Source organism: Phacochoerus africanus, chromosome 9 (genome assembly GCF_016906955.1).
Source record: "Phacochoerus africanus isolate WHEZ1 chromosome 9, ROS_Pafr_v1, whole genome shotgun sequence".
Taxonomy (NCBI): domain Eukaryota; kingdom Metazoa; phylum Chordata; class Mammalia; order Artiodactyla; family Suidae; genus Phacochoerus; species Phacochoerus africanus.
In genome coordinates, this window is record NC_062552.1 from 82766894 (window position 1) to 82791669 (window position 24776).

Sequence of the window (24776 nt, forward strand, 5' to 3'; positions counted from 1 at the left end):
TGCAAAGGTAACTTTCCCTGGACCACTCACCATGGGCACCACCTCCAGCCTAGCCCTGTGCCCTCCCTCCCCACGCTCACCACTTTGGCAGAACCAGAAAACAACATAGGGCTGAGAACAAGTGTCTATTGGGGCTAGTCCCCAGGGGATAAGCAGGTGGAACAGGTGGTCCTGCTGCTCCCTACTGGTTGCGACGTCGTTTCTTCCTCCTGCCAGTCACAAAGCTATCCCTTCTTCTCTTACGAGGCTGTGAGGCTCGAGCTGCTCCCAGAGCCTGGGGCTTCTCCCCAGGTGCTCCAAGTTCAGCTCCAGGGAAGGGCCTCTTTTCAGCAGGCACCAGGCTTCCAACTAGAGCTCGCTTCCCAGGCTTGGCGACAGGATGGGGAGCCTGGCCAATGCCCCTTGGCTCAGGAGCAAGGGAGTGCGATGCTCTCTGGGTCCCCCGGCCCCCTGAGTCAGGGCGAGGACTGCGGGGAGGTGCCCTGGGCAAGAGGCTCAGTTTAGAGGCCAAGAGGTAGGCAAAGTTGGAGAGTTCTTCATCTTCCTCCACCCCTTTCTCCTTCACTCTGGCCCCATCTGCTGAACTGCACGTCTCAGTAACAGGAGCTGCTTCTCTCAGAACTAAGGCGTCCCTGCTTCCCCACATAGGGAGAGTGTCTCGAAGGCCCTGGTGAGGGGATGTTGATTTGGGGGCCCCGTGTGCATTAGACCCTTGACCTCCTGGCAAGGGAGCAAGGTCTTTAGGCTCAGATAAGTCAGTATCATCTCTGCCCTCTCCTTGGGGGTCACGAGAATTAAAACTTAGTGTGCAGGTAACCTCCCTGACCCTAAGCTGGAGGCCACGACCATCTTTCACATCTAGTATGCTGACATGTTCTGTGGCTTCCAGCAGAGAAGAAATGGAATTGCCTCTGCTTCCTGCCTCTGGGCTGGCCTCAGGGAAGGAGTTGTCTTGGGTCCCCAGGAGAAGGATACTGCCTTGATTTGCAGGCAGGAGGTTTTCTCTGGAAGCCCCCATTCTCCTTTCTAACAGCGGAAGGCAAACTTCAGCCCACATATCACTGGAATCCTTTATGGTTTGGGGGCTCTGTTCTCTGTTTTCTTTAGGCCTTGAGGCTGAGCTGTTGGCCCTCAGAGATCCTGACAAGCTGCAGTAGTTTATCTCCTCGAGGGCAGTCGTGGTGTCTGTGCCTCCACAGGGAACTATACTGCTTCCCACATCCCCAGATGCTGTGGTTTCTCCAGGACCCAGAGAAATGTTGCTTCTGGAGCCCAGTGCCTGGCAGTTCCCCTGGCACTCAGTTACACATTCCCCATCATGAAATGCCTCTATGACCTCCTCGATTTGTAAGGGCAACTCCAAGCCTATTGCATCCATCTCATTGCTCAGCCAAAGCCCTGGACTGAGAGAGGCCCTGTCCCTGTCCTCGGCTGCCCTGGGGGAAGGGTTCTGACCATAACTCTGAGCTGCAGGAGGACCTCTGTCATCTGCCCACTTGGTCCCTGAAGACCCTTCCTGGGGCCCTGCTAACTGCTCCTTCCCCTGAGGAACTACTCCAAGATCCCCTATCTGTTGTCCTGTTTGCAGCACCAGAGCCTGCTTTGCTAACTCCTGTCCTTGCAGAGGAGCCAGCTCTGCAAGTCCAGCATCCATACTGGGAACTAGCTCAAGCTGGGGCCCTTCCTGCCAGCAAAGGGGCAGAGCCTCAGAAGTCCTTTCAGCCACCAGGGAGTGCCCAGGGGATCCAGCACCTCCCAGATGGGCATCCTGATGGGGGAGTATGGGGTTTGTAACCTTCCCAGATCTTCTCTTCATACCCAGGGGCCCTTGAGTTCCCTGTGGAGCTGCAAGTTCTAGCTGCAGGTCCCAGCCACGGGGGGATGGCAGAGTGTTCCCATTCTTGCTCGTCCCCCTCAGACCATCTAGGGCCCACTCCTGCCCAACAGGCACTTCTCTTGCCCTCTTCCCTGGAAAAGCAGCCTTTTCAAGGCAAATGGTGCCCCCAGCCACCCGAGGCCCAGGTGAGGGCCGAAGCCGCCCACCCCCCACTTCATCCTCATCAGAAACAGAAGGACTTGAATCCGATTGGGCTCCACTGCAACTTGGAGGTGCCTCTGCCTCCTCCTCTTCCAAGGCCAGGAGCCGCTTCTGGACCAGCTAGAAGGAGAGTGGACAGATACTGTTCTAAACGTGGTAGTGAAAAGGGGAGGCTGGCTGACGGTGTGAGAAGGAGATGGTTCTTGGGCAGGGTAGGGAATGCAAACAAGTGACTTAAGTGAGAGTATCAAAGCCAGATACCATAGCTGTTTTAACACCTTCTTGGGTCTTATTCCCATGCTTTGAGCCCTCACTCTCCCCTTTTCCGTGGTCCCTTGCCTACCTTTTGGGCACCCAAAGCTGAATGCTGAAACTGTCATCCCCAGAAGCCATACCATCCAAGGCAACATAGGGCCAGATAAAGTCATGCAAGCTTCTTGTCCTGATTCTCTGCCTCCAGGCTTACCTGGGAAAAACTGAGTCCTTCTTCTTGCTCCAGCTCCTCAATTAAGGCCAATGGATCCCTCTGTTGTTCTGGGGACAGCAGATCTGCCAAAAATCGAGGGTGAATGACAGCCTCCACCTGGGGAACGCAAGAAGTGATGTGAGTCCTTAACAGGAGGTCCGAACCAGGAGGCTCTAGAAAAGCTATGTACCCCCCAACACACCCTTTCCCTGGGTTGTTATGAACCATCAGCTACACACATTCATATATGCACACAGGTTCCTCAGCACGGGAAAGAGTAGTTCCTAACTGCCTGGGTCAGAAGCCAAGATCTTTGGTTCCCTGGGGTTCCCACCCCAGATCTACTAGAAAACAGGCGCCCAGGCCCAGCCCACCTTGGAGACAAACACCTCCTGAGAACAGAGCTCATCGATGTACGTCAGGAGGCCTGCGTCTGGATACATCCCTTCCTCCCGCTGCTGCTCTTGCTCTTCCTGTTTTCCATCTGACTCCTCGGTGGCGGCGTGACTCCCCACCAGCCCATCCATGATGTCGGCATACTCCTTCACAGCTTCTTCTGGGATCTCCTTGGGTGCCTCCACAGCCGGAGGCCTCTGGGCTTTGCGCTGCCGCCTGCGGGGAGCCCGTGCCTTGGACGCAGACTTCTTGGGAATGTACACTGAGGGTCAAGGAGGGAAGGAGACATGGGGAGTGGCATGGAGACCACGGCTTCTGCCTCTCACCCCCACTTGTAAGGGCAGCAGCCTGGATCAGGTTAAAGACTGGTTACAGACTGGATCAGGCAAACCTGACACAGTACCAGCTGTGGGAGAACATATAAGAGTGGAGGGTCTGAGAGAATCTGTAGGAAGGAGCATGGAATTCCAAGAAGTCCCCTGATCCAGCCCCCATTTCTTAGGCAGAGGAGGTCTTATGGGCCTCAGTTACAGTCTCAGTGAGAGAGTAGTTGGTTTCCTTGGCCAAGATCAATACTTAGTTTGGGACAAACCTGAGAACCCAGCCTCCTGTATATGTCCTGTTTGGAACATCAAATGCCATTCCCTGGAGGGAAGCTGGTAGAAGCAAGGGCAATGCCTCTCCTGACTGGGGACTGGTTCTGTGTGCCTAAGTTTGAGCTTTTGGAATTGGCAGCCTTACCTGGCTGCTGGCAAACCTCAGGGGCCGGGGGCCCTGGAGGATCAAGTTTCAGGGGCCCTGGAGGGGCTGCAGGAGGCAGGCCTTGTGGCCCATTCATCAGCTGCATGTTCTGAATCTCCTCCTCGGCCTCAAACTCCATGAACCTGCAGATGGGGAGGAAGATCCAGGCAGTGCTGAGAAAACCAAGACCTGTTAGGAACCCAGGCACCAGGGGATCTGCTCACTGGTAGCCAAATAACAGTTCTGGGGAAAACTCATAAGGTCACTGCATAGTCCTTCCACCTGCAGTCATCACTGAAGACGATTATTAAGAAGACAGTCAGTCTAGAGCTTCTAAGCTAAATAGGACAGCCATGGCTTTTTCATACCCAGCATCATGGAGGGTATACAGCAGTGATTAATACAGGCTTGCTGAATTCAATCAGGCCTATGTCACAGCCTGAGGCAAGATCCTACACCAGGGCCCCTCCTCAAGGCCTCACCTGCCCCAGCCTACAACCACAAATAATGGCTGAAATCCTAAAGCAGGGCCTCGGTTGCAATTCAAGGCAGTTCCCACCAGGAGTCAGTCCTGAGATCCAGGAGTCCTAAGGCTGGGACTGGGGTCCTGGAAAGGTAAATCTAGGAGGTATGATTTGGGGGAGAAAGTGACAGCTAAGCTTGGAAAAGTTTCATTTTTCTGAGATATTTTTAAAACCATGGAGATCATCACAGAGAAATGGGGGATATGAGCCACTCTGGACATCTAGGACCTTCCCTAGCCAACCTCTTCAAGAACCAGTCTCTTTCTGAGATGATGGGCTAAATGATTTCCGTGCCACTATTTCCAGAGAAGGGTGGCCCCAAGGTCTCCATCACTAGCCACTTGCTACCTGGTCAGTGAGCAGAGAAAGAACCTGCCTAGTAGAGCTTATCTCCTCATTGCTAGGTTCCCTTCAAGCATGAAATAATAAAAATACACCAGTTGGGCTCAAATCCCATCCTAACAGCTTCAAGATCAAGGAAGGCCCCTATATAATTAAAGATCTGGAGGAGGAAGAGCTCCCAAGAGGAGATGGGACAGAAAAGCCCGAGGGTCAAGGTGGTGGGAGGAGCAGGGAGGATCCAGGAGTCTAATGTACGCCCCTCCTCCAGCATCCCTTAAAGTAACCATACCCCCACAGACCCAAGCCTCTCTTAACTGCCCCCATCCCCCCCAAAGAGGATAAGGGTGGGTCGGACTCACTTTTCTGCCATCTCGTAAAAGATCATCCGGTCAAAGTTGCTGGTCCGCTCCCATTCCTGCACAGCCCTTGGCAGCCCCTCCTCCAGGGTCATAGTGGGCTTCAGCCGGGCCAGGGAACGAAGCACCGGGCTAAGAAGCCCCATTGGGTCAGTTACATTGTAGAAGGGCACCCCGCCCCCCCATCCACCTGCCCTGACACCCACCTCAGTACAGGCCCCCTCAGTCCCTGTCACATCCCACTTCTGACTAGACTCAGGACCCCCAACCTCCCAGCCATTCGTTTACCATACTGGCCTTTCCTTCCCCCGTGAAATTTACAAACCTCCCACAAAAATCAGATTCTTCTCCCCACTTTTTCAGGGCAACTATCCTGAATTCCCACAGTGCTGTCCTCAACAAAATACAAGGAAGAAAGCACTCAGTCAATGGGACTCACTGTAAAGTAAGTTTAACCTGCCCAAAGGCCTTTGCATTTAAAAAAAAAAAAAAAAAAGGCACTTACTAACTCAAATGAACCTCTAATTAAAGGCTATGTGGGAGGCTTATGTGTCGGTTTTTAAGTGGGTTTTTTGTTTGTTTGTTTTCCTCTGGGACACCCCTCACAGTCAAATATCAATACTCTTGGAGCTCTTTGTGATCCATTTTTGCCCTTCTGACTTCTAATGAGTCCTCAGTCATTGTGCCTTGAATCACCTGGGGGAGCTGGTTATGGATATCGATTCCAGCACCCCAGAATCCCAAGCTGAGCACGTCACCAGCCTGCCTGGTGACTGGTGGAGGTTCTGGATGGCACTGTTGGGGGGGACCCTACCCAGAGCCCCTGAACGTGGGGAGCAGGACTAGGCCAGGAGTTAGAAGTGCAGCCTGCCTCCAAGAGAGAGCGACAGAGACAGAGAGAGAGAGAGAAAGAGCACTCAGAGGTATGTGGAGAGACTGGGGAGTCAGTGCAGTGATCTGCACCAAGGACTCTAGGGGAGCCTTTTGACAGATTCACTCCAGAGTCAGGATGGAAGGGGAAATTCCTTTAGGAGTTCAGGCACTGGAGAAACAACATGTACATATTTTAAGTCCAATAAAATGTGGCATGTGGTGGTTTACATAAAACATTGAGAGTATGGTGCAACTGAGAAAGGCAGTAGGTCTGGGTGGGAAGAAAAGAAAATTCCCCAGATGGCTAATGACCTTGCTTTATAAACAGAACAGCCCATGACCCTGGGCTCCTTGGCTAAGCTTCCGCTCACTCACGCAGACATTTTGACCTTTTGTGAGTTCTTTTCCCTGCAGCATATGGAGGTTCCCAGGCTAGGGGTCAAATTGGAGCTGTAGCTGCCAGCCTATGCCATAGCCATAGCAACGTCAGATCTGAGCCGGGTCTGCAACCTACACTACAGCTCGCAGAAATGCTGGATCCTTAACCCACTCAGCAAGTCCAGGGATCGAACCTGCGTCCTCATGGATACTAGTCGTGTTCCATTAACCACTGATCCACAACAGGAAGTCCTAGATTGCCTTTTTATAATAATAACAACAACAGTAGCAGCTGCCATTCAACAAGTCAGTCACTGTGCCAGGCACCCTGCTAAGTACATCATGTGCATTAACTCATTTCATCTTCTCAGCAACCCTCCAAGGTAGGTATAATCATCCCCTTTCTGGGTGAAAAAACTGAGGGCAAAGATATTAAATGCCGGGGCCCAGGATGACAAATCTAGTGACAGGTGGGGCCTTGGCTCTTGACCACTAAATGAGCTCTACCACCTCCCTATTTCAACCTGAATTCCCCAGAATAAAATAGGGGCAGTAGAGTTTGGCACACAGGCTCCTCTTTGCCTGGGCCCACACCATCCTCCCCTCCTACAGAACTAGGTGGGTCCACGCCTACCCCTCCTCATCCTGGCTGGTTTGGACAGCTCAAGTCCACATCAAAAGGTAGTTAAAGAGAAAGGAAGGCCCTGGCACTTGGTATCAGAGACCCAAGTTCCAACCATTGCTCCTAACTTTAGGACAGGGGACCTCCTCCTCTGTAAATGAGGATCACTTAAAATTAAAAATGCCTGCCTGATGGCCAACAAACACATGAAAAAACGCTCAACATCGCTGGTTATAAGAGAAATGCAAATCAAAACTACCATGAGATATCACCTCACACCAGTCAGAATGGCCATCATTAATAAATCCACAAATAACAAGTGCTGGAGGGGCTGTGGAGAAAAGGGAACCCTCCTGCACTGTTGGTGGGAATGTAAACTGGTACAGCCACTATGGAGAACAGTTTGGAGATACCTTAGAAATCTATACGTAGAACTTCCATATGACCCCACAATCCCACTCTTGGGCATCTATCCGGACAAAACTCTCCTTAAAAGAGACACGTGCACCCGCATGTTCATTGCAGCACTATTCACAATAGCCAGGACATGGAAACAACCCAAATGTCCATCAACAGATGATTGGATTCGGAAGATGTGGTATATATACACAATGGAATACTACTCAGCCATAAAAAAGAATGACATAATGCCATTTGCAGCAACATGGATGGAGCTAGAGAATCTCATACTGAGTGAAATGAGCCAGAAAGACAAAGACAAATACCATATGATATCACTTATAACTGGAATCTAATATCCAGCACAAATGAACATCTCCTTAGAAAAGAAAATCATGGATTTGGAGAAGAGACTTGTGGCTGCCTGATGGGAGGGGGAGGGAGTGGGAGGGATTGGGAGCTTGGGCTTATCAGACACAATTTAGAATAGATTTACAAGGAGATCCTGCTGAATAGCATTGAGAACTTTGTCTAGATACTCATGTTGCAACAGAAGAAAGGCTGGGGGAAAAATGTAATTGTAATGTATACATGTAAGGATAACCTGACCCCCTTGCTGTACAGTGGGAAAATTAAAAAAAAAAAAAAATGCCTGCCTGAACTCACAGGGCAGTGCAGATCACTTGAGAGAAGACACCTGAGAGCTTGTCAGACTCCAGCACGTGAGGAAAGGGGCTTATGATCATTGCTGTTGTTGTTATTTTCATTCTCAATAACATCTCTATCACCCTCAGGACCTGCCCTCCTTCAAGTATTCCTAAAGAGCCTAAACTCTTTTGTCCACCCCCAAGTCCTCCTTCTTGAAAAGCCTCTAGGATAATGAATCTCAGGTCTCCGCACTTACATAAGAAAGCAGGAGAGGGCCTCTGCATCAGGACTTTGGGATAAGTGCCTCCGTGCCAAGGCTTTGTAGCGCTGCCAGCGTCGGAAGTTCTCATAAACACCCTTGGAGGTATAGGAGAGGTCACCCAGAGAGGGCTTGGATCGGGCGGCTGGAGGACCTCCTTCCCCAGTTGTCTCACGTGGTCCTGGCCAAGCCTTTTCCGGGGGTACAATGGGGGCCAGTTGGGCAGCTGGCAGTGGAGCCTGAGCAGAAAGGCCCGGTAGGCCCTCCTGGCTCACTCCAATAGCCTTGGTGGGCAGGAGGGTCTTCACGTTGGAGGCTGTCAGGAATCCGGTGGCAGGACACTCAGGGCCCCCACAGGGAGCACCTGAGGCAATCCAATTGAGGGCAGTCTGAGTAAGGATAAAGTTCTGAGTTTGAGAGGGCTCAGCCGGCCCCCCTTCTGTCTGGACTTTGACAATGACCTTGCTAGCTCCAGCTCCACTGGGGCCAGAGCCCCCATCCCCTGTTACCAGCAATGGACTAGGGAAAGCAGAGAGCACCAGGGGGTTGCCTAAAGAGAATGCTGGATGCATCGGGGGCTGTGAGGGCTGCTCCCAGGGTGGTTGGTCTGGTGGCCCAGGAGCAGGCTGGGGGAGGGGAAGTGCTGTGAAAGGAGACAGGGCAGCGCCAGATTTCATGGTCATGTCCGGTGCTGACAATGGAGACACTGCAGAGACAAAGAAAAAGAGGGGATGGAGGAGGAGAAAAAGAGACCAGCAGTTACATCATCTGAGTTCCACTCTAGTCCCTGAAGAAGCAGGCCACTGATTTTCAACAGGTGAGGAAGGGGGAACTTGTATAGTTTGCAAATGTCCCCCAACTGTTTCTGTCCCTTACTCCCCGTTGACAATGACCTCTGGACCGTAAGCTCATACACCATGACACATGCCACCTAGCATACAGGGACATCTTTTATTCCCACCCATTACAAACACATTCAAACCACCTGAACCCTGCTCCCAGCTGCTCTGTGGCCCCTGTCACCACTCAAAGAAGCACTATTCCCAGGAGCGGGTGTGTGTGTGTGTGTGGATTATATGTTTGGTTCCCAGAAATTTGTTACATAACAGCAAGGAATGACTAGAGATAAGGGCCAGGAAATGGATTGGGGAGGGCGGTGTGGAGAGGGAGGTTTCCAGAGCTTTAAATAACTGCTGGACATGTTATACTTTTATCTGTGATCTTTCTTTTTGGAGCTCCCAGTATCAGAAGTTTAGGATCCACTTTTGAACAAGGCACTGATAACGAAGACTGAAACACAGTTCCTGCTGAGCACGAGCTAGGAGGACTCTAGTCAAAGAAACCAAGGATAAATACGTAAAACATGTACTTAATTAACTGGGACATGTGTCCCTAAGACTTTTAATGATAATAATAGAAGATCATCTGGCGATCATCTGGCTAATTTCATGCTACTCTCCTCCCCCTCTTATGAAGAATATTCCACTGGCAAATTAACAACACTCAGCTTCCTGACCGTGAAGGAGATGAGGAAGAGCAGCAAACTTCCCCTGAAGCCTAGAGCAGAGGGCCAGGAATATTCCCCAAAGTACAGAACACCATGAAATGGGTCTGAAGGCCTGAGCTCCTCGAAAAGTGGGAAAAAAACAGAGCACCTCTGGAAAGTGCCAGTTCTCATCGCTGCTGAGTGACCTCCCACCCCTGGCCCTGGGGCAGCAAGGAAACCCACACCCTGAACTAAAGGCAGATCCAGGAGGCTCTGAACAGAGGCACTTACAGCACCTTCTAGTCTAGCTTCCTGGAGAACATTTCCCTACAGACTTGGCAACAGATGACCCCACTGAACAGTTTTCTAGCCAAGACTTCCAATCTCCCCCTACCCAATGAGATGGAGAGCAGCCTCAGCTCAGTTCTCTCTGGGCAAAATTCCAGAGCAGGCTCCAGCTGCCTAAAGAAGACCTCACAACTTGGGCCTCCCCTTTGAAACACTTGCGCCCCTTGTACAACGCATACCCCTGCCCCTGCCATAGCATGTTGAAGGGGTCCCTCTTCCAGAGAGGCAAGTTGCTAACTGCCATCCCTTCTCTCTACTCAGCACTCTCCTCTGAGGCACTTTGATCGGCCACCCAGGAAGCTCTCTTCCTCCCCCAATCCCCAGTTTTGTTGTTGTTGTTTTGGCCACACCCTCCATGGGAGGAGGGGAGGCCAAGGATCATAAGCTCTTCTCAGCAGGGACTTGACCCCAGCCGCATTATGACAACACTGGATCCTTAACCTGCTGCACTACTGGGGAACTCCAGCTCCCACAATCTCCTTCCCTAGCCTTCCCAAGTGTGACGCCTTGGGTGGGGGTCTAGTGCACTCACATCCCTCTAGGTCAGCCCAGGTGAAGTGTCAAGTGTTGAATCTCCGAGAAGTGAGCAGGTGGTAGACTCTCCCCAACCTCCCCCACCTGCAGACTCACCTCCATCTGAAGCCATCCTCTCCGGTTTGGGCACTAACCGTGGCTGCCTGGAAGCCTTCACAATGACACGGTGGGTCCAGCACCCAGAGAGTAACCTGGCTCCAGTAGATACACAGGGATCCAAGGAAGGAATGGTAAACATCAGATCAAAACAGAACTAGAATCTAGGACCCAAGGCATTCTGCGGGGGGGGGGGGGGGGGGAGGTGGCATTATGGGGTGGGGTTAGGGAGAGATTCCACAAAGGGCTTTGGGAAGTGGGCAGTAACCAGGAATTCCCTCCAAATCAGAGTATGGCAACACAATTGTTGCACACCTCTCTGGGGCAACTTGCAAATTCTTTCCTGGATTCCCAACCACATCTTGGTTCCCTACAGAATTCTTCACCAATACATCTAGTTTTTGTCTTTCAATGCTACCCAGTTCTATAACTGACTTCCTATTAATAACAGGTTCTGGCAAACCCTTGACTTAATTCAGTGTTGGCTGCATTTTCTGAACCAAATTCAGAGCACATAGTCTGTGTACTTAAGGATCAAGGGGACAGAATGTTTGAAATTAGGGTTGTCTTAGAAGATCAAGGGCATTGAATTGCTGTATGCATATCATTTTCTTGGAAAGCTGTGCTGCAGTTCCCAAACTGTCCACTACCATCAGCTCTGCAGTCCACAGAAGGCTTAGCCTTAACCCTGGCTGAAAAGCCTCCCATTCCATCAAAAACTGCTATTCAGCCTAAAATTTCAAGAGCAAAAAGTCCTTCTTTTTGTTTGTTATTTTTGTTGTTTAAAATTTTTGTTAATAATCTTAATTTTTTAAAATGGTAATATATTAGCATGGTTCAAAAGTCAAACTATGCAAAATGAAATATAACAAGTCTCCATCCATTCCTTTCTTCTGGAACCGAGTTATTTACCCCAGGGAAAACCAAATTTCCTCTGAATCCTTGCAAAGGTATTTTATGCAATTATAATAAATACAAACTATACTCTTTTTAAAAAAGCTTTCAGCTTTTTCTGGTTATAAACTTAATATATATTACAACGTTTCTGCCGTTATAAATAATAACGGCCACCTTCGTAAAGATATCTCGGTTCCAAATTCATTGCTTTAACTAGAAGTCCTATAAGGAGAATTTGTACGTTCTTTAAAAAATTCGAAATACCCCTAAGGGGTGCGTCTTATTAGCTACTCACCACTATAAGAATGGGCGTTGAATTTGTGGTAGAGACTTGAGTTTGAATCTTGGTTCGACCATTAAAACATACTTCACCAGTTTCATAAAATAACTTCACGCTCTTTTCGCTGTACAGAATATTGAATACCCATCATGCACTCTTTACCGCCAATACTTTGAAATAGGGCGAGGGAACCGGATGTAAAAGAGGGGAGGGAAGAAAACCTTCTTCTTTCTTCCCTAAAGTAAAAGGAGTTCTGGATCCTGGAGCCCTGGTTTCTCCAGGTAATAGAAGCTCACTGCCTCTTAAATGGGTGTGTATCTTGTGATAAAGACAGGATTTTATTCATTAATGTTCAATCTATATCCATCCCTTCCCCCCACTGACGCCAAGCAGTGCCTAGCACACAGTGGGCACACTCCACGTGTCTCATAACGCCTGCAAGTTTGCAACTGGATTGCAACCGGCCAAGTCCAGCGGTAGTGCCCCCTTCTGGCCGGCTGGAGAAAGGCCTAAGTTGGACTACATTTCCCGGCGTGCTTTGAGAGCAAGACTTCCGTCTATACCGGAAGGAAGTTGCCAAACACGTTAGGCCTTCAGTTAGAAGCAGCTGCGGAAGGACCTGGGTCTTCTGGCTTCAGCGTGATCATGTTTCTCCAGTATTATCTCAATGAACAGGGAGACCGGGTCTATACCTTAAAGGTGAGAAGAAACAGGTTGTAAATGGGCATGGCGAGAACTGTAGTTGGGAGGGGCGGTCAAGGCAAGCCAGTGAATTGCCTGCCTGGGTGAGGGGAACTAGAAAGCCCAGAAGCTACGCGTGGTAGAAGCAGGAGTGTCTGGCTCCTGGATCCGACCGTCACATGTCCTGTCTTCATGTTTACCTTTTTCCGTGTTGCCCCTTCCCCATCCCAGGCCCCATCTCTCATGACTCTCAGTGATAGGGTTTTCTCACCACTCCAGTACTGAGATTTGTTATCTCTTTCCTCCTCGAGCAGAAGCTCGACCCCACGGGACAACAGACTTGCTCGGCCCATCCTGCTCGGTTCTCCCCAGACGACAAATATTCTCGACACCGGATCACTATCAAGAAACGCTTCAAGGTGCTTATGACCCAGCAACCGCGCCCCGTCCTTTGAGAATCTCTTAAAATTGTATGCTGCCTGCTAGCGCTCATGAGACTGTGCAACCAAGCTCTTCGATCTGTGAGCCTTGAAGATTTACTCCAACCCTTGCTCATTAGAATCCGGTCTCATCATTGCCTTTGATCATGCTTGTTGTGAAGCAGTCATGCTAGCATTCCCTTTAAAGGGAAAAAGTTTGAATCTTTTTTTCATACTTTGAATCACTGCCATGTTATTAAAATGATTTGAAAGAGCTCTTATTTTGTATGTTGTAAGAAGAGAGGATTGGTTTAAAAACAGAAACGAGGGAGATGAGAGGGAAGAGTACCCCAGGGATACAAGACTTCTTGGTGGCTGCTGTAGCAGTATTGCTATGCTATGAGTCATAGGAGGGGGCTGGGGAAAGGGAGGAAAGCTTGAGAAAGACTCATCTGCAACAGCCACCTTCACTTGGCCAACCGTTGTGAATAGGAATGCCTTTATGTGTGTTTACTGACCCTGTGGAAATATTCCCAGGCCTTTAGTTCTTTCCATCAAGGAATTCTCTTCTTACATACACCTAACTTCGCATTCTGTCTGGTAGCTAGCTGCTATGTGGAATTCTACATGGATCTTAATTAGAAGATGAGGCATGAGAGATTCAAGCAGGGATTTTTATTTTTCATGCTCTTCTTGAGGGATCATTTTAATTAAATTGTGGAAGATGTCTTAGGCCTTGAGCTTCTGTCATGGGGCAATCACAAATTTTTAATCCGATTACTTCATATTAGGGATGATGAGGCATAATATTGTATACAGGTATTCAAGAAATCCGGGAGTTTCCTGGTGGTCTAGTGGTTAGGTAGGACTCTGCGTTTTCACCCCTGCAGCCTAAGTTCAAGACCTGGTCTGGGAGCTGAGATCCCATCTCAGGCCACTGCATGCCTCCAGCCAAAAAAAAAGAAAGAAAGAAATGCTAATGCTAACTTGCTTTTTCCATTCCTTAGGTTAATTGACTCACTATTTCCTAATCTTCTCATTTCTGGCTTTTGACATTGAATTTAAACGTTTTCTTAGTGCCACTGATTTAAAATTGCCTTTTGGAGATTGCATTCCAATTATACAATCTTCTTTTCCTACATAGGCCTCCAGAAGCAGATGTAACTTAAATAAGCGCAAATCTGATTTATCAAGAGTGGTCCTGGAAAGGGGTAAATGTGCTTCTCTTGGACTCTGATGTTCGATCATCCCAGCAGAAAAGTTATAGTTGTTGACTGCTGAGGGGGGGAAAAAAAACCCAAAAAACTCTAGAGAGTTCCTGTTGTGGCACAGTGGAAACAAATCCAACTAGGAACCATGAGGTTTCAGGTTCAATCCCTGGTCTCACTCAATGGGTTAAGGATCTGGCGTTGCTGTGAGCTGTGGTATAGGCCGGCAGCTGCAGCTCTGATTAGACCCTTAGCATGGGAACTTCCATATGCTGCAGATGTGGCCCTAAAAAGCAAAAAAAAAAAGAAACCTCTGGACTTGGGTCACTGTTAATAGAAGGAAGACAGATGATTTCAAATCAATTACCTACTTATGGGAATGGTGAAATGAGACACACTTCCTGTCAAGCAATTTTTTATTTTTTAGCCTGTTCACTTACAAGTTTCTTAGCTTTGAATCTGAGGTGTTTTAGAGTTGTCCCATTCTACCAGGGGGTAATGATTGAAGAAATGTTAGAAATTCTCCAAATGATTAGGAAAAGAATCTGCCCTGGAAGTTTCTTTAAGCAACAGTCAATAAGCTAATTCTACCATTTAAAAAAAATATCGGCTGTGATTCTGTCCTTATAAGTTAGTCCCCCCAAAAAGGATTAGTATTATTCTGTGCTACCTGCTGTGTAGATTGAAATGAAAAGGCAAATTGGTTTGAATATACCAGACTTTTTCCTCAAGAGATCTATGTATTAACACTTGAGATGTACTCAAAAATGAGAGAAGAGTCTTTAGTATAAAGTGAATAAAAATATACTATCATTTGAAACAAAACTCTGTTGTAGAAATCCAGGATTTTTTTTTTTTTTTTTAACAAAGGGAGCGTGTAAGATTTGAATGAACAGCAGGTCTGCCTGAGGAGAAAACTCATCTCTCAGGGAGGTAAATTTCTTGCTTTCTCAAGTAAGAAAGCTGTGAGCCTGAATTAAGAGACTCAAGCTTTGAAGAGATTTACATTTTAAATAGGAATTTTTCATTTTGTTACCTGGATCTTCTTAACCAGACTTTGGATTTTGTGTGTCATTTGATAAAAGGGATTTCTTGGCTCAGGTCTTAAGTACAGTTCCCATCTAGTGCTAGAATGATCTTAAACATTTCCACCCTATGCTGAGCAAGGAAAGCCCAGTTCCAGATTCTTGAATTCAAATGTCTTAATTGAAGCTTAGAAAATAACTTTCAAACAAAACATTGATGAGTCAAAGTTTATTGAACACCTCTAATTCATGCATTAAATAAATGTGCCAAGAACAATATATGCTGGTGGCAGTAGGGAAAACACTGGGACTTGAGTCAAGAGAAGGTATCTCAATGTCTTTTCCTCCAAATCTAAAAGACATTTTCTTTAATGGAACTTTCAATCTGACTAGAAAGTGAACAGCATTTTTTTTTCCGGTTTTACTGAAGTAAAATTGACAAAATTGTACATATTTAAGGTGTATAACATGATAATTTGATAATGTATATACATTGTGAAAGACTATTTTTTTCCAAAGGACAGGAAAAAGAAAAAAAAAGCACAAAGTGTGTTTAACTTGAGCATGCAATGCTTTAGAATAGACCACTGCATTAAAAACTTTAACGAGGGTCATACCTAAATATATGGTATTGAGAGTTTTATAATTTTTAAAGAAATAATGAATGGTATTGTCAGGCATGCTCTGACAAAAAAGAGAATTTTTTGAGGTTGTGAGGGCATGGAGCAGCGCCTGCTACCCGAGTCATCTCCACCTAAGTGTGTTAGTGCAATACTGCAGGACCGAGAGGGAGAAGCATTCATTATTCTCTGACGCCCACAGCGCAAAACCCCGCCCCACAACTAACTACAATTCCCGTCGTGCTACGGGCCTCTCTAGTTTGCCCCCCCACCCCCACCCCCGGACCCCCAGTCCTGCGGCGACGCGGGCGAGCGCATGCGCTCAGCCCTCTCCGCCGCCTCGAGGGCCGCAGAGGTTGGGCGGGGCTTTCGGGCGCTCGCGGGACGGTTCCGCCCTTCGTCCTCTCCCCTAGGCTTCTCTTCGGACCGTTAACCTCGAATGAGGAACGAGCAGGGAGGAAAGGGAGGGGCTGCGGCGGCGGGGGCACAGCCCGCCGGGCCCGGGGCCGGGGGCGGCGAGGTCACGTAACTGCTGCTCTGGTGTCTGGCCGGGGAGGGGGTTCCCTCCCTGGCGGTCCGAGCCCTCCAGCGCACGCTGCGGCTCGGAAACAGTTACTGGCTCGTAAACAACAGCTGCGCGCGCACCCGCATCAGCTGGCGCCGGGATCCCGCACCTGAGACCTCTTCCTCCTACCCTCATCCTCGCCGCTCTCTCCTTCTCAGCCAGGGCCAGCCTGCGAGGCCTTTCTCCTCTTCTGTTAAGACCCGAAGGAAGAAGAGCGAGGGGCTGACCTTGCGCCGGAGCCCTGGTAGGGGAGAAAGCGTCTCCGGCAAAGGGGTGGCCCGTCCTGTCACACGGAGGCGAAACCCCTCGAGCCGGTCGGGGGTTGGATGGACTAGCAGCAACCTGCCACGACCCTGAGTGAAGTGCCGCTAGCCGCCTCCTCCCAGATCCCAGGGATCTTTCTGCCAGAAGAGCGGGCGGGCCACCCCCGCAGACTTTTCGGAGGCAGGAATCAGGTCTGCCCCTGCAGCCTCCTCTGCTCACCCGTCTCTCCTCATTCTCCTCTATCCACAGTGTGCGGTATTTTTCCCGTTATGCATGCGCACCTCTCTCACCAGACCCAAGTGGATTATCGGCCTCAGAAACATCGGGTGGCTCTACACACACCTCCTCCTAGCCAGACCTGTGGGGTATTCACCTGATACACAACAGGTGGCCGGGTGGACACCATTTCGAAATTTGATCTATGCTATATTCGCCTGATAAGGGTGGGCTTGTGCACACTTTGCTCAACTAGCCGTGGAACATTTACAAATAAAGGACTATCTACGTCGGCGGAAACCTTAGGGACGGGAGTAGAAAGGCTTCATCACCTGCTTCACTGGGACCATAGCACTGAGCCCGCATCTCCAGACCAGAGGAGAAAACTAGATATCTCTTCATTCTGAAGGAACGAAGTTACCCGAGATTGGCATTGTTTTGTCCTTTTTTATTTCCTTAAATATTTTTCAGCTGCTGATAGTGGACTTTCTGTAATAGTCGGCTTGAATTCTGAGACTAAGAATTCTTATTTGGGGCTTTTCGTGTGTTGTAAATCAAGGTAATTGAGGGTTTTTTTTTTTTTTTTTAAGTTGTCTTTTCTACTTTTGCAGTCCAAAGTAGTCAGCGTTTAAGAGGAAGAGTTTTGTGGGATTTTTCTTTTTTCTTTGTCCTTATAAAGGAAAAGAAAAAGCAAAATGCATCCTCCAGAAACCACCACCAAGATGGCTTCAGTTCGGTTCATGGTGACACCAACAAAGATTGATGACATTCCAGGTTTGTCAGACACCAGTCCGGACCTCAGCTCTCGATCCAGTTCCCGAGTACGATTTAGCTCCCGGGAAAGTGTGCCTGAAACAAGCCGAAGTGAGCCTATGAGTGAGATGTCTGGAGCCACCACTTCACTGGCAACTGTTGCCCTGGACCCAGCCAGTGACAGGACTTCCAACCCCCCGGATGCTACTGAGGGTAAGTAGAAAGGTAGATAACAGGGTACTTCCATTCTGGCATATTTATCCAGGATGACTATATACCGTGAGATCATTTTTCTATTATGGAATAATTATCAGGCACTGGAGGACCTCTTTTTGAGATGCTCAGGAACCCTAAATAATGGTTAGCATAGTGGCTCTTTGCAGTAGTAATTTGGCATGTGGGAAGCATATGGCAAGATGGGAAGTAGATGTATGTTTTGAGGACTTCATTTTTGTCTCCTTGGAATTGAAATGAGTATTTTGGTTAAGGATGAATATCAAGAATTTAATAATTTTTCAGCATGGAGAATCCTAAATTGTAAAATTTAGTGGAAAGCTAGCTTTGGTGTTCTATTACAGTTTGCTTTTAAGGCCCTTTACAAAGAATAGTTATTAATCATATCTTAGTTATTGGCTTTCCTGCTAAGACTTCAGATATTGTATGATAGTATTCTTCTAAAAATTTTGTTTTTTACAGAGACAGTGGTTCAAGTAGCTAAGCTTATTCAGGGTGATGCTGGGTAGATCTGAGTGGGCTATCCTGTGGAATGGAGAATTATAAAGAGGCTTTTAGGGCCTGATTCTCACCTAATTGTTTTACTTTGAACTTTCCATGAAATATACTGAGTACTGAGTCTTTGTAGTCTGGAAGTAGCCTGCAAACCACTTCTGACTTATATGGACCATTGCAGACCTTTAGCTCCTTAAACCAGTTTGTGTCATCAGGCTTGGAGGTTTTCATTGGATTTAGTGAGAAAGAGGTGATGGAAAAGAGAGATGAAATAAAACAGAGATCATAACATTTTTTGGACTCTGAAGTAGAAAAGTTTGAGAAATGCCATTCTGCTGCATGTGTTAGTTTTATGCTATGATCTAACTATCATAGATCCATCTGGTAATGAAAACTTCTCTTAAGAATCTTAAAGGCTCTGGAGTTCCCATGTGGCTCAGTGGAAACAAACCCAACTAATATCCATGAGGATGCTGGTTCAATCCCAGGCCTTGCTCAGTGGGTTAAGGATCAGCCATTGCCGTGAGCTGTGGTGTAGGTCAAAGATTGTGGCTAGGATCCTACGTTGCTGTGACTGTGGCGTAGGCTGGCAGCTGTACCTCTGATCTGACCCCTAGCCTGAGAACTTACATATGCTGCAGGTGCGGCCCTAAAAAGCAAAAAAAAAAAAAAAAAAGGAATCTTAAAGGCTCTTAAAATAATAGTCTCCCCAAGATAGATGAAAACCGTAGCTTCCGGTGCCAAGAAATGTTGTTCCTCTAACCCAAAGGGTTCAGGAAACCAGAATGAGTTTAGTTCCTTATTTCTGTTTCTGGTTGTTGTGTTTTTTTTTTTTTTTTTCCCGTCTCTTTGTCTTTTGTAGGGCCACACCTGTGGCATATGGAGGTTCCCAGGCTAGGGGTTGAATCGGAGCTGCAGCCACTGGCCTACACCACAGCCTCAGCAACACCAGATCCTTAACCCACTGAGGCCAGGGATTGAACCTGCGTCCTCATGGTTGCTAGTTGGGTTTGTTAACCATTGAGCCATGATAGGAACTCCTGTTTCTCTTTTTTTAATGTTTCGGACAAGGTAGCTTTGTAAAATTTATAGTCCTAGAATTCACTTATCCTTGACTAATCTTTTTTTTTTTTTTTTTAATTAAGACATTACAGGTCAGCTCCTGGACTTCACTGTTTTTAAATCTTTGCAGACTTTACACTATGTCCCATGGTGTTAAAATTACATTATGGAATAAAAAATAATTTATCATTTTCTCTTCTTACAAATTAATTTTAAATTGTAGTTTGAGTTTTTGCTCATCATACTGTCTTTGTAACATGCTGGTGTAACATCATACTTGTTGTAAAAATACCAGGAAAGACTATAACAGTGTTAATTTTTTTTAATGCCAGAATTGTCCTGGCCTAGGAACTTCCATATGATGGGAGTGTGGCCATAACATTTAAAAAAAAAAAAAAAAAAGACTTTTTCAGTAATATGTTAGTAGTCTTGCAGAAACAGGATCCTTGTCTAGGCTGCTCTTCTTATCTATAAGCATTCTTTAAGGTCTAGAGTGGTATCGCTTTACACCATAAGGGTAAAACTGGAGACGTGTCTAGGTAAAATCTTATCTTGTTTAGGTGGGTACAGAAGTTAAAGCTTGGCTCTCCAACATATTTCTTAATGCTTGAATACTCTATCCTACTAGATGAAAGCGAAATTAACAGACCAGTGATCAAATTGCACTTTTCCCTAGAGTATTCTTGGGAAACGAGTTTCCTACTTTCCAATGACCTACTTTTCTCTTTCTACCTTTTAAAAAAAATTCTTATGATGATGATCATCCTGTGATATATATTCCCCATCAGAGGGAATGAGTTAGAAATAGAATTATTTCACCTTTGGCCTTATAATATGCAGATGTCCCTATTAAACTTAGACGTAGGTCTTCAAAGGATGCTGTTGTCAAGAGAATCAAGGACATATGTTTATCTATATTAGTCTTTTGGCTGGATTTAGTATAGGAAAACAACTAATCCCTTTTCTACAATCGATTCTATCCTTAAGCGCAGAGTGTATTTCAGAATTGTGTTTGCTATTTCAACATTTAGAATTCTGTGACTTTTCTAGGAGGAGGCCTTTCTATATCCTTTATTGGTTGCAGCATTGATATGGTTCTCTTCTTTTCACACAATTCCCATACCTCCCACATTTCTTCCCACCTTAAGTTTCTTGTCATATACCTTTTATTCACATTGCATCACACAACCAAGGGGTGTGTGTGTGTGTGTGTGTGTGTGTGTGAGAGTGTGAGAGAGAGAGACACACACGAAGTTTTAAATTCTTTTATTTTAATGAAGTTTTAAATTCTTATTTCTATCTGTGTTAATTTTTTTTCTACTCTTGGCCTTTTGAATAGTAATTATCTGTCTGCCATCAAAGTATTTATAGTTTTCTTTCATTTTGTCAAGGTTCCGTTAGAATTTATGGGGAGTATCCAGTTGGTAAATAAAATCAATCTTAGCAATCTACTTGCTTATGCATGAGGAATGCCTTGAAGATACAGAAGTAACGGTTGAGAGTGGATACCTCTGAACAGTTATGAAAATAGGGTGGAGAGTGGGAATTTTCCTTTATAAACAATTTAGAAGGGAATGTACAATTTTTTTATATTGAGACTATATCACTTTGATAATTGAAAACAATTTTAAGAGGCTTAGCATGTTAATGGGGAACCTCAAATTCTGGTCAAACACCATTTATTTTTTTGGCCGCACCCGCAGCATGCAGAAATTCCTGAGCCAGGCATCAAACCTGACAACAGCAGTGACAACACTGGATGTTTAACTCCTAGGCCTCCAAGGAATTCTATGATGAGCATTTTCTACATTTGCCTCACAACCTTTTGGTTAACTTAAATGATTGTTAAAAATAATAATACCAAAATAAGTCAGACAACATATTTTTATATATCTTAAACAGGCTCTAATACATTTCCACCTTTTACAACTCACCAGTTACTTCCTGAGGCCCAGATATGTGTGTGAGGCACTCCAGTAGGAATTATAGGAAATACTTAGGAAAATATAGATAATCTATGTTTTAACTTTGGAGAGTTCATGGAAATAGTGGTGAAAATAACAGGAACAGTCTCACCAAACATTTACTGAGCACGTGTTATGGGTGTTAAGGATGCAGGGTGAGAAAAAGCATCCAGTAACTTCTAAGGAAAATTATGATCTAATAGAGAAATAAACTAAATTTTCATTTAAGTTATAATGCTGTATGATAAATGCAGCAATAGAAGTATACACCAAAATACAAAAAAAAATGGCAAATTTTAGAATAATACAGTAAAAAAAAAATGCAGCAAAGGAGAGTGATGAACTGAGGAAAAATGGAGACTGGGGAGACTAGAGGACTTGGTGAGGTAAAGTGATAGTGAAAGATGTGGGATTAAAGACTGTAGACAGTTGAATGTTTGAGTTAATGGATTCAAAAGTGGGGCAGCTCCAGTGTTAACATGATCCATCGTGCAGCCTGGAAAGTGAGGTTCTGAAGTGGAGTAAAAATAAAAGCAAGTTGAGGAGTTCCCATTGTGGCTCAGCAGGTTAAGAACCCAACTACTGTCCTTGAGGATTCGGATTCTATCCCTGGCCTTTCTCAGTAGGTTAAGGATCTGTGTTGTCACAAGCTTCAGCATAGATCACAGATGCAGCTCAGATCTCAAGTTGCTGTTGCTGTGGCTGTGGTGTAGGCCGGCAGCTGCCGCTCCAATTTAGTCCCTAGCCTGGGAACTTCCATATGCCACAGCTGTGGCCCTAAAAACAAACAAAAAAATAAAAGCCAGTTGAGACAAGGAACTTAAAGTATACCAACTTTGAGGCTGGCTGTCACCAAGTTTTTATTGAGAGCTCTTAGCAATAGAGATGCAAAAATAATTTAGATAAACCCCTTCTTCTTAAACCTTTCTTTCTTAAACCTTTTTGTCATTCAACCCCACATCCAGATAGAATAAATGAGTTATTTATGTCTCTATATCTCTTATACAGAATACTACTATAGCACATATTTAACTTAATTTTGGGTTATTATTTCACTTTTTGTGTTTGTTTACATTTTATGTTTCTTAATTAGGCTGTGAGGTTCTTGAGGACAGGAACACAAAGTTTTCTTTGTATCTTCAGAGCATCATGTTGTTGACTGAAAAAAATGCACAACCTGCAAGTTAAGAATTATGTTTTATTTGGTGGATTTACTAGGACCTAAAGCCCAGAAAACATGCCTCTCAGCTCTGAGGGACTATTATGAACAGGTAAGAAAGGAGCTGGGATATACAGGAGTTTTTGCAAAACAAACAAACAGAAAAAACAAGTAGTTAGAACATGAAAAGATCACTGTTAATTAAAGAAAAATCTGATATCTTCAGTTAATGAATTTAGTGCTTTTCTAAGCATAAGAAGATACAAGATTCGGTGCTTGTTGGTATCATTCCTTTGAGATGTTCCTTAGCTATCTAGGGCCAGTATCCCATTTTTCTCCATTGAAAGCCCCCTTAGGGTAATTGGAGGTGGGTGAAGTGACTGATGGCTTGATGGCCTCAACATCCTTTGTTCACTGATTTGGTAGGCAACATTCTTTGTCCATAGTATTTAAAAGCTCTTCAGCTGATTCTTTTTTTTTTTTTTTTAAGTATAGTTGATTTACAGTGTTATACCAATTTCTGCTGTACAACAAAGTGACTCATATATGTGTATATGTATATGCACATATACATACATATATACATGTACATACATGTGTGTATGTATATGTATGTATACACAATCTTTTTTTTTTTTTTTGTCTTTTGCCTTTTTAGCGCTGCACCTGCGGCATATGGAGGTCCCCAGGCTAGAGGTCTAATTGGAGCTGTTGCCGCCTGCCACAGCAACACCAGATCTGAACTGTGTCTGCGACCTACACCACAGCTCACAGTAACGTAGGATCATTAACCCACTGAGTGAGGCCAGGGATTGAACCCGTAACCTGATGGTTCTTAGTCAGATTTGTTTCTGCTGCGCCATGATGGGAACTCCTACACAATCTTTTTTTATATTCTTTTCCATCATGGTCTATCCCCAGAGACTGGATATAGTTCCCTGTGCTATATAGTAAGACCTTGTTGTTTATCGTTTTTAAATGTAATAGTTTGCATCTACTAACCCCAAACTCCCAGTCCATCCCTCTCCCTCCCTACTCCCTCTTGGCAACCACAGGTCTGTTCTCTCTATGTCTGTGAGTCTGCTTCTCTTTTGTAGATAGGTTCCTTTGTGCCATATTTTAGAGTCCGTGTATGTGATATCATATGATATTTGTCTTTCTTTTTCTGACTTAACTTCACTTAGTATGATAATCTCTTAAGTCCATCCATGTTGCTGTGAATGGCATTATTTCATTCTTTTATATGGCTGAGTAGTATTCCATTGTACATATGTACCACATCTTCTTAATCCATTCATCTGTCAATGGGCATTTATTCAGGTTGTTTCCATGTCTTCGCTATTGTGAATAGTGCTGCTGTGAACATATATCTGGATATATTCCCAGCATCATATAATAATTCCCACAGCAGTGCGGGATCTGAGTCCCGTCTGCAACCTGCACCACAGCTCACAGCATCGCCGGATCCTTAACTCACTGAGCAAGGCCAGAGATCGAACCTGCAACCTCATGGTTCCTAGTCAGATTCGTTAACTACTGCGCCATGGGAACTCCAATGGTATGTTTCTTGATTCCAGATTTGCATAAATTTTGCTTTGTTATTACCTGACTGGAATGGAAAAGAAGGAAGAAGACACTCTTGTGAATCTAAGAGTCTTATAAAAATTATGCTTTTCTATGTTAGGCCTGTTAGAATAAGGAGAATGTGGGGGTTTTTGTTGTTTTTTGTTTGTTTGTTTTTGCTTTTTATGGCCCCACCTGTGGCATATGGAAATTCCCAGGCTAGGGTCCAATTAGAGCTGCGGCTGTCAGCCTATGCCACAGCCACAACTCGTGATCCCAAGCTCCGTCTGTGACCTGTGCGACAGCTTGTGGCAACACTGGATCCTTAAACCCGCTGAGCCAGGCTAGGGAGCACACCCACATCCTCATGGATACTAGTTGGTTTTGTAACCTGCAGACCCACAAAGGAACTCCTAAGAGGAATGTTTTTATTTTATTTTATATTTTATTACTCAATGAATTTATTACGTTTATAGTTGTACAATGAACATCACAATTCAATTTTATAGGATGTCCACCCCACAACTCCAGAGCACCCCCACACCCCCCAAACTGTTTCCATTGGAAACCATAAGTTTTTCAAAGTCTGAGTAAGTATCTATTCTGCAAAAAAATTTCATTGTGTCCTTTTCTCAGATTCCACATGTCAGTGAAAACATTTGATGTTGGTATCTCATTGTATGACTGACTTCACTTAGCATGATAATTTCTAGGTCCATCCATGTTGCTAAAAATGCCAGTGTTTCTTTCCTTTTAATGGTTGAGTAATGTTCCATTGTGTATATGTACCACATCTTCTTGATCCACTCCTCGGTCGATGGACATTTAGGTTGTTTCTATGACTTGGCTATTGCAAATAGTGCTG

The 24776-nt window shown here is 45.7% G+C and overlaps 3 protein-coding genes across 6 annotated transcripts in view; 2 read left to right on the forward strand and 1 right to left on the reverse strand.

The window, feature by feature from the left end:
- Positions 1 to 59: 59 nt before the first annotated feature.
- Positions 60 to 10648, reverse strand: NUTM1 (NUT midline carcinoma family member 1). The gene is made up of 7 exons (XM_047797532.1): positions 10507 to 10648; positions 8040 to 8748; positions 4867 to 4995; positions 3642 to 3784; positions 2879 to 3162; positions 2505 to 2621; positions 60 to 2158 (listed from the first exon to the last, which is right to left on the reverse strand). The coding sequence occupies exons 1-7, from the start codon at positions 10646 to 10648 to the stop codon at positions 182 to 184; spliced, it is 3501 nt and encodes a 1166-aa protein (XP_047653488.1). The 3' UTR covers positions 60 to 181.
- A 1577-nt stretch (positions 10649 to 12225) lies between these two features.
- Positions 12226 to 13059, forward strand: NOP10 (NOP10 ribonucleoprotein). Its single transcript, XM_047797014.1, has 2 exons — positions 12226 to 12382; positions 12679 to 13059. Exons 1-2 carry the CDS (start codon positions 12329 to 12331, stop codon positions 12817 to 12819), a joined length of 195 nt encoding a protein of 64 aa, XP_047652970.1. The 5' UTR covers positions 12226 to 12328; the 3' UTR covers positions 12820 to 13059.
- Positions 13060 to 16011: 2952 nt separating this feature from the next.
- The window catches only part of SLC12A6 (solute carrier family 12 member 6), a 103514-nt gene continuing 94749 nt past the window's right edge, over positions 16012 to 24776 (forward strand). For 2 of the 4 annotated variants that reach the window (XM_047797724.1, XM_047797728.1), the window contains exon 1: positions 16013 to 17647. In XM_047797724.1, coding sequence (XP_047653680.1) covers positions 17377 to 17647 — 271 coding nt within the window. In that variant the 5' untranslated portion in view covers positions 16013 to 17376. Of the gene's footprint in view, positions 17648 to 24776 lie in introns of all 4 variants that reach the window. The other 2 variants (XM_047797725.1, XM_047797726.1) reach the window with 2 other exon arrangements.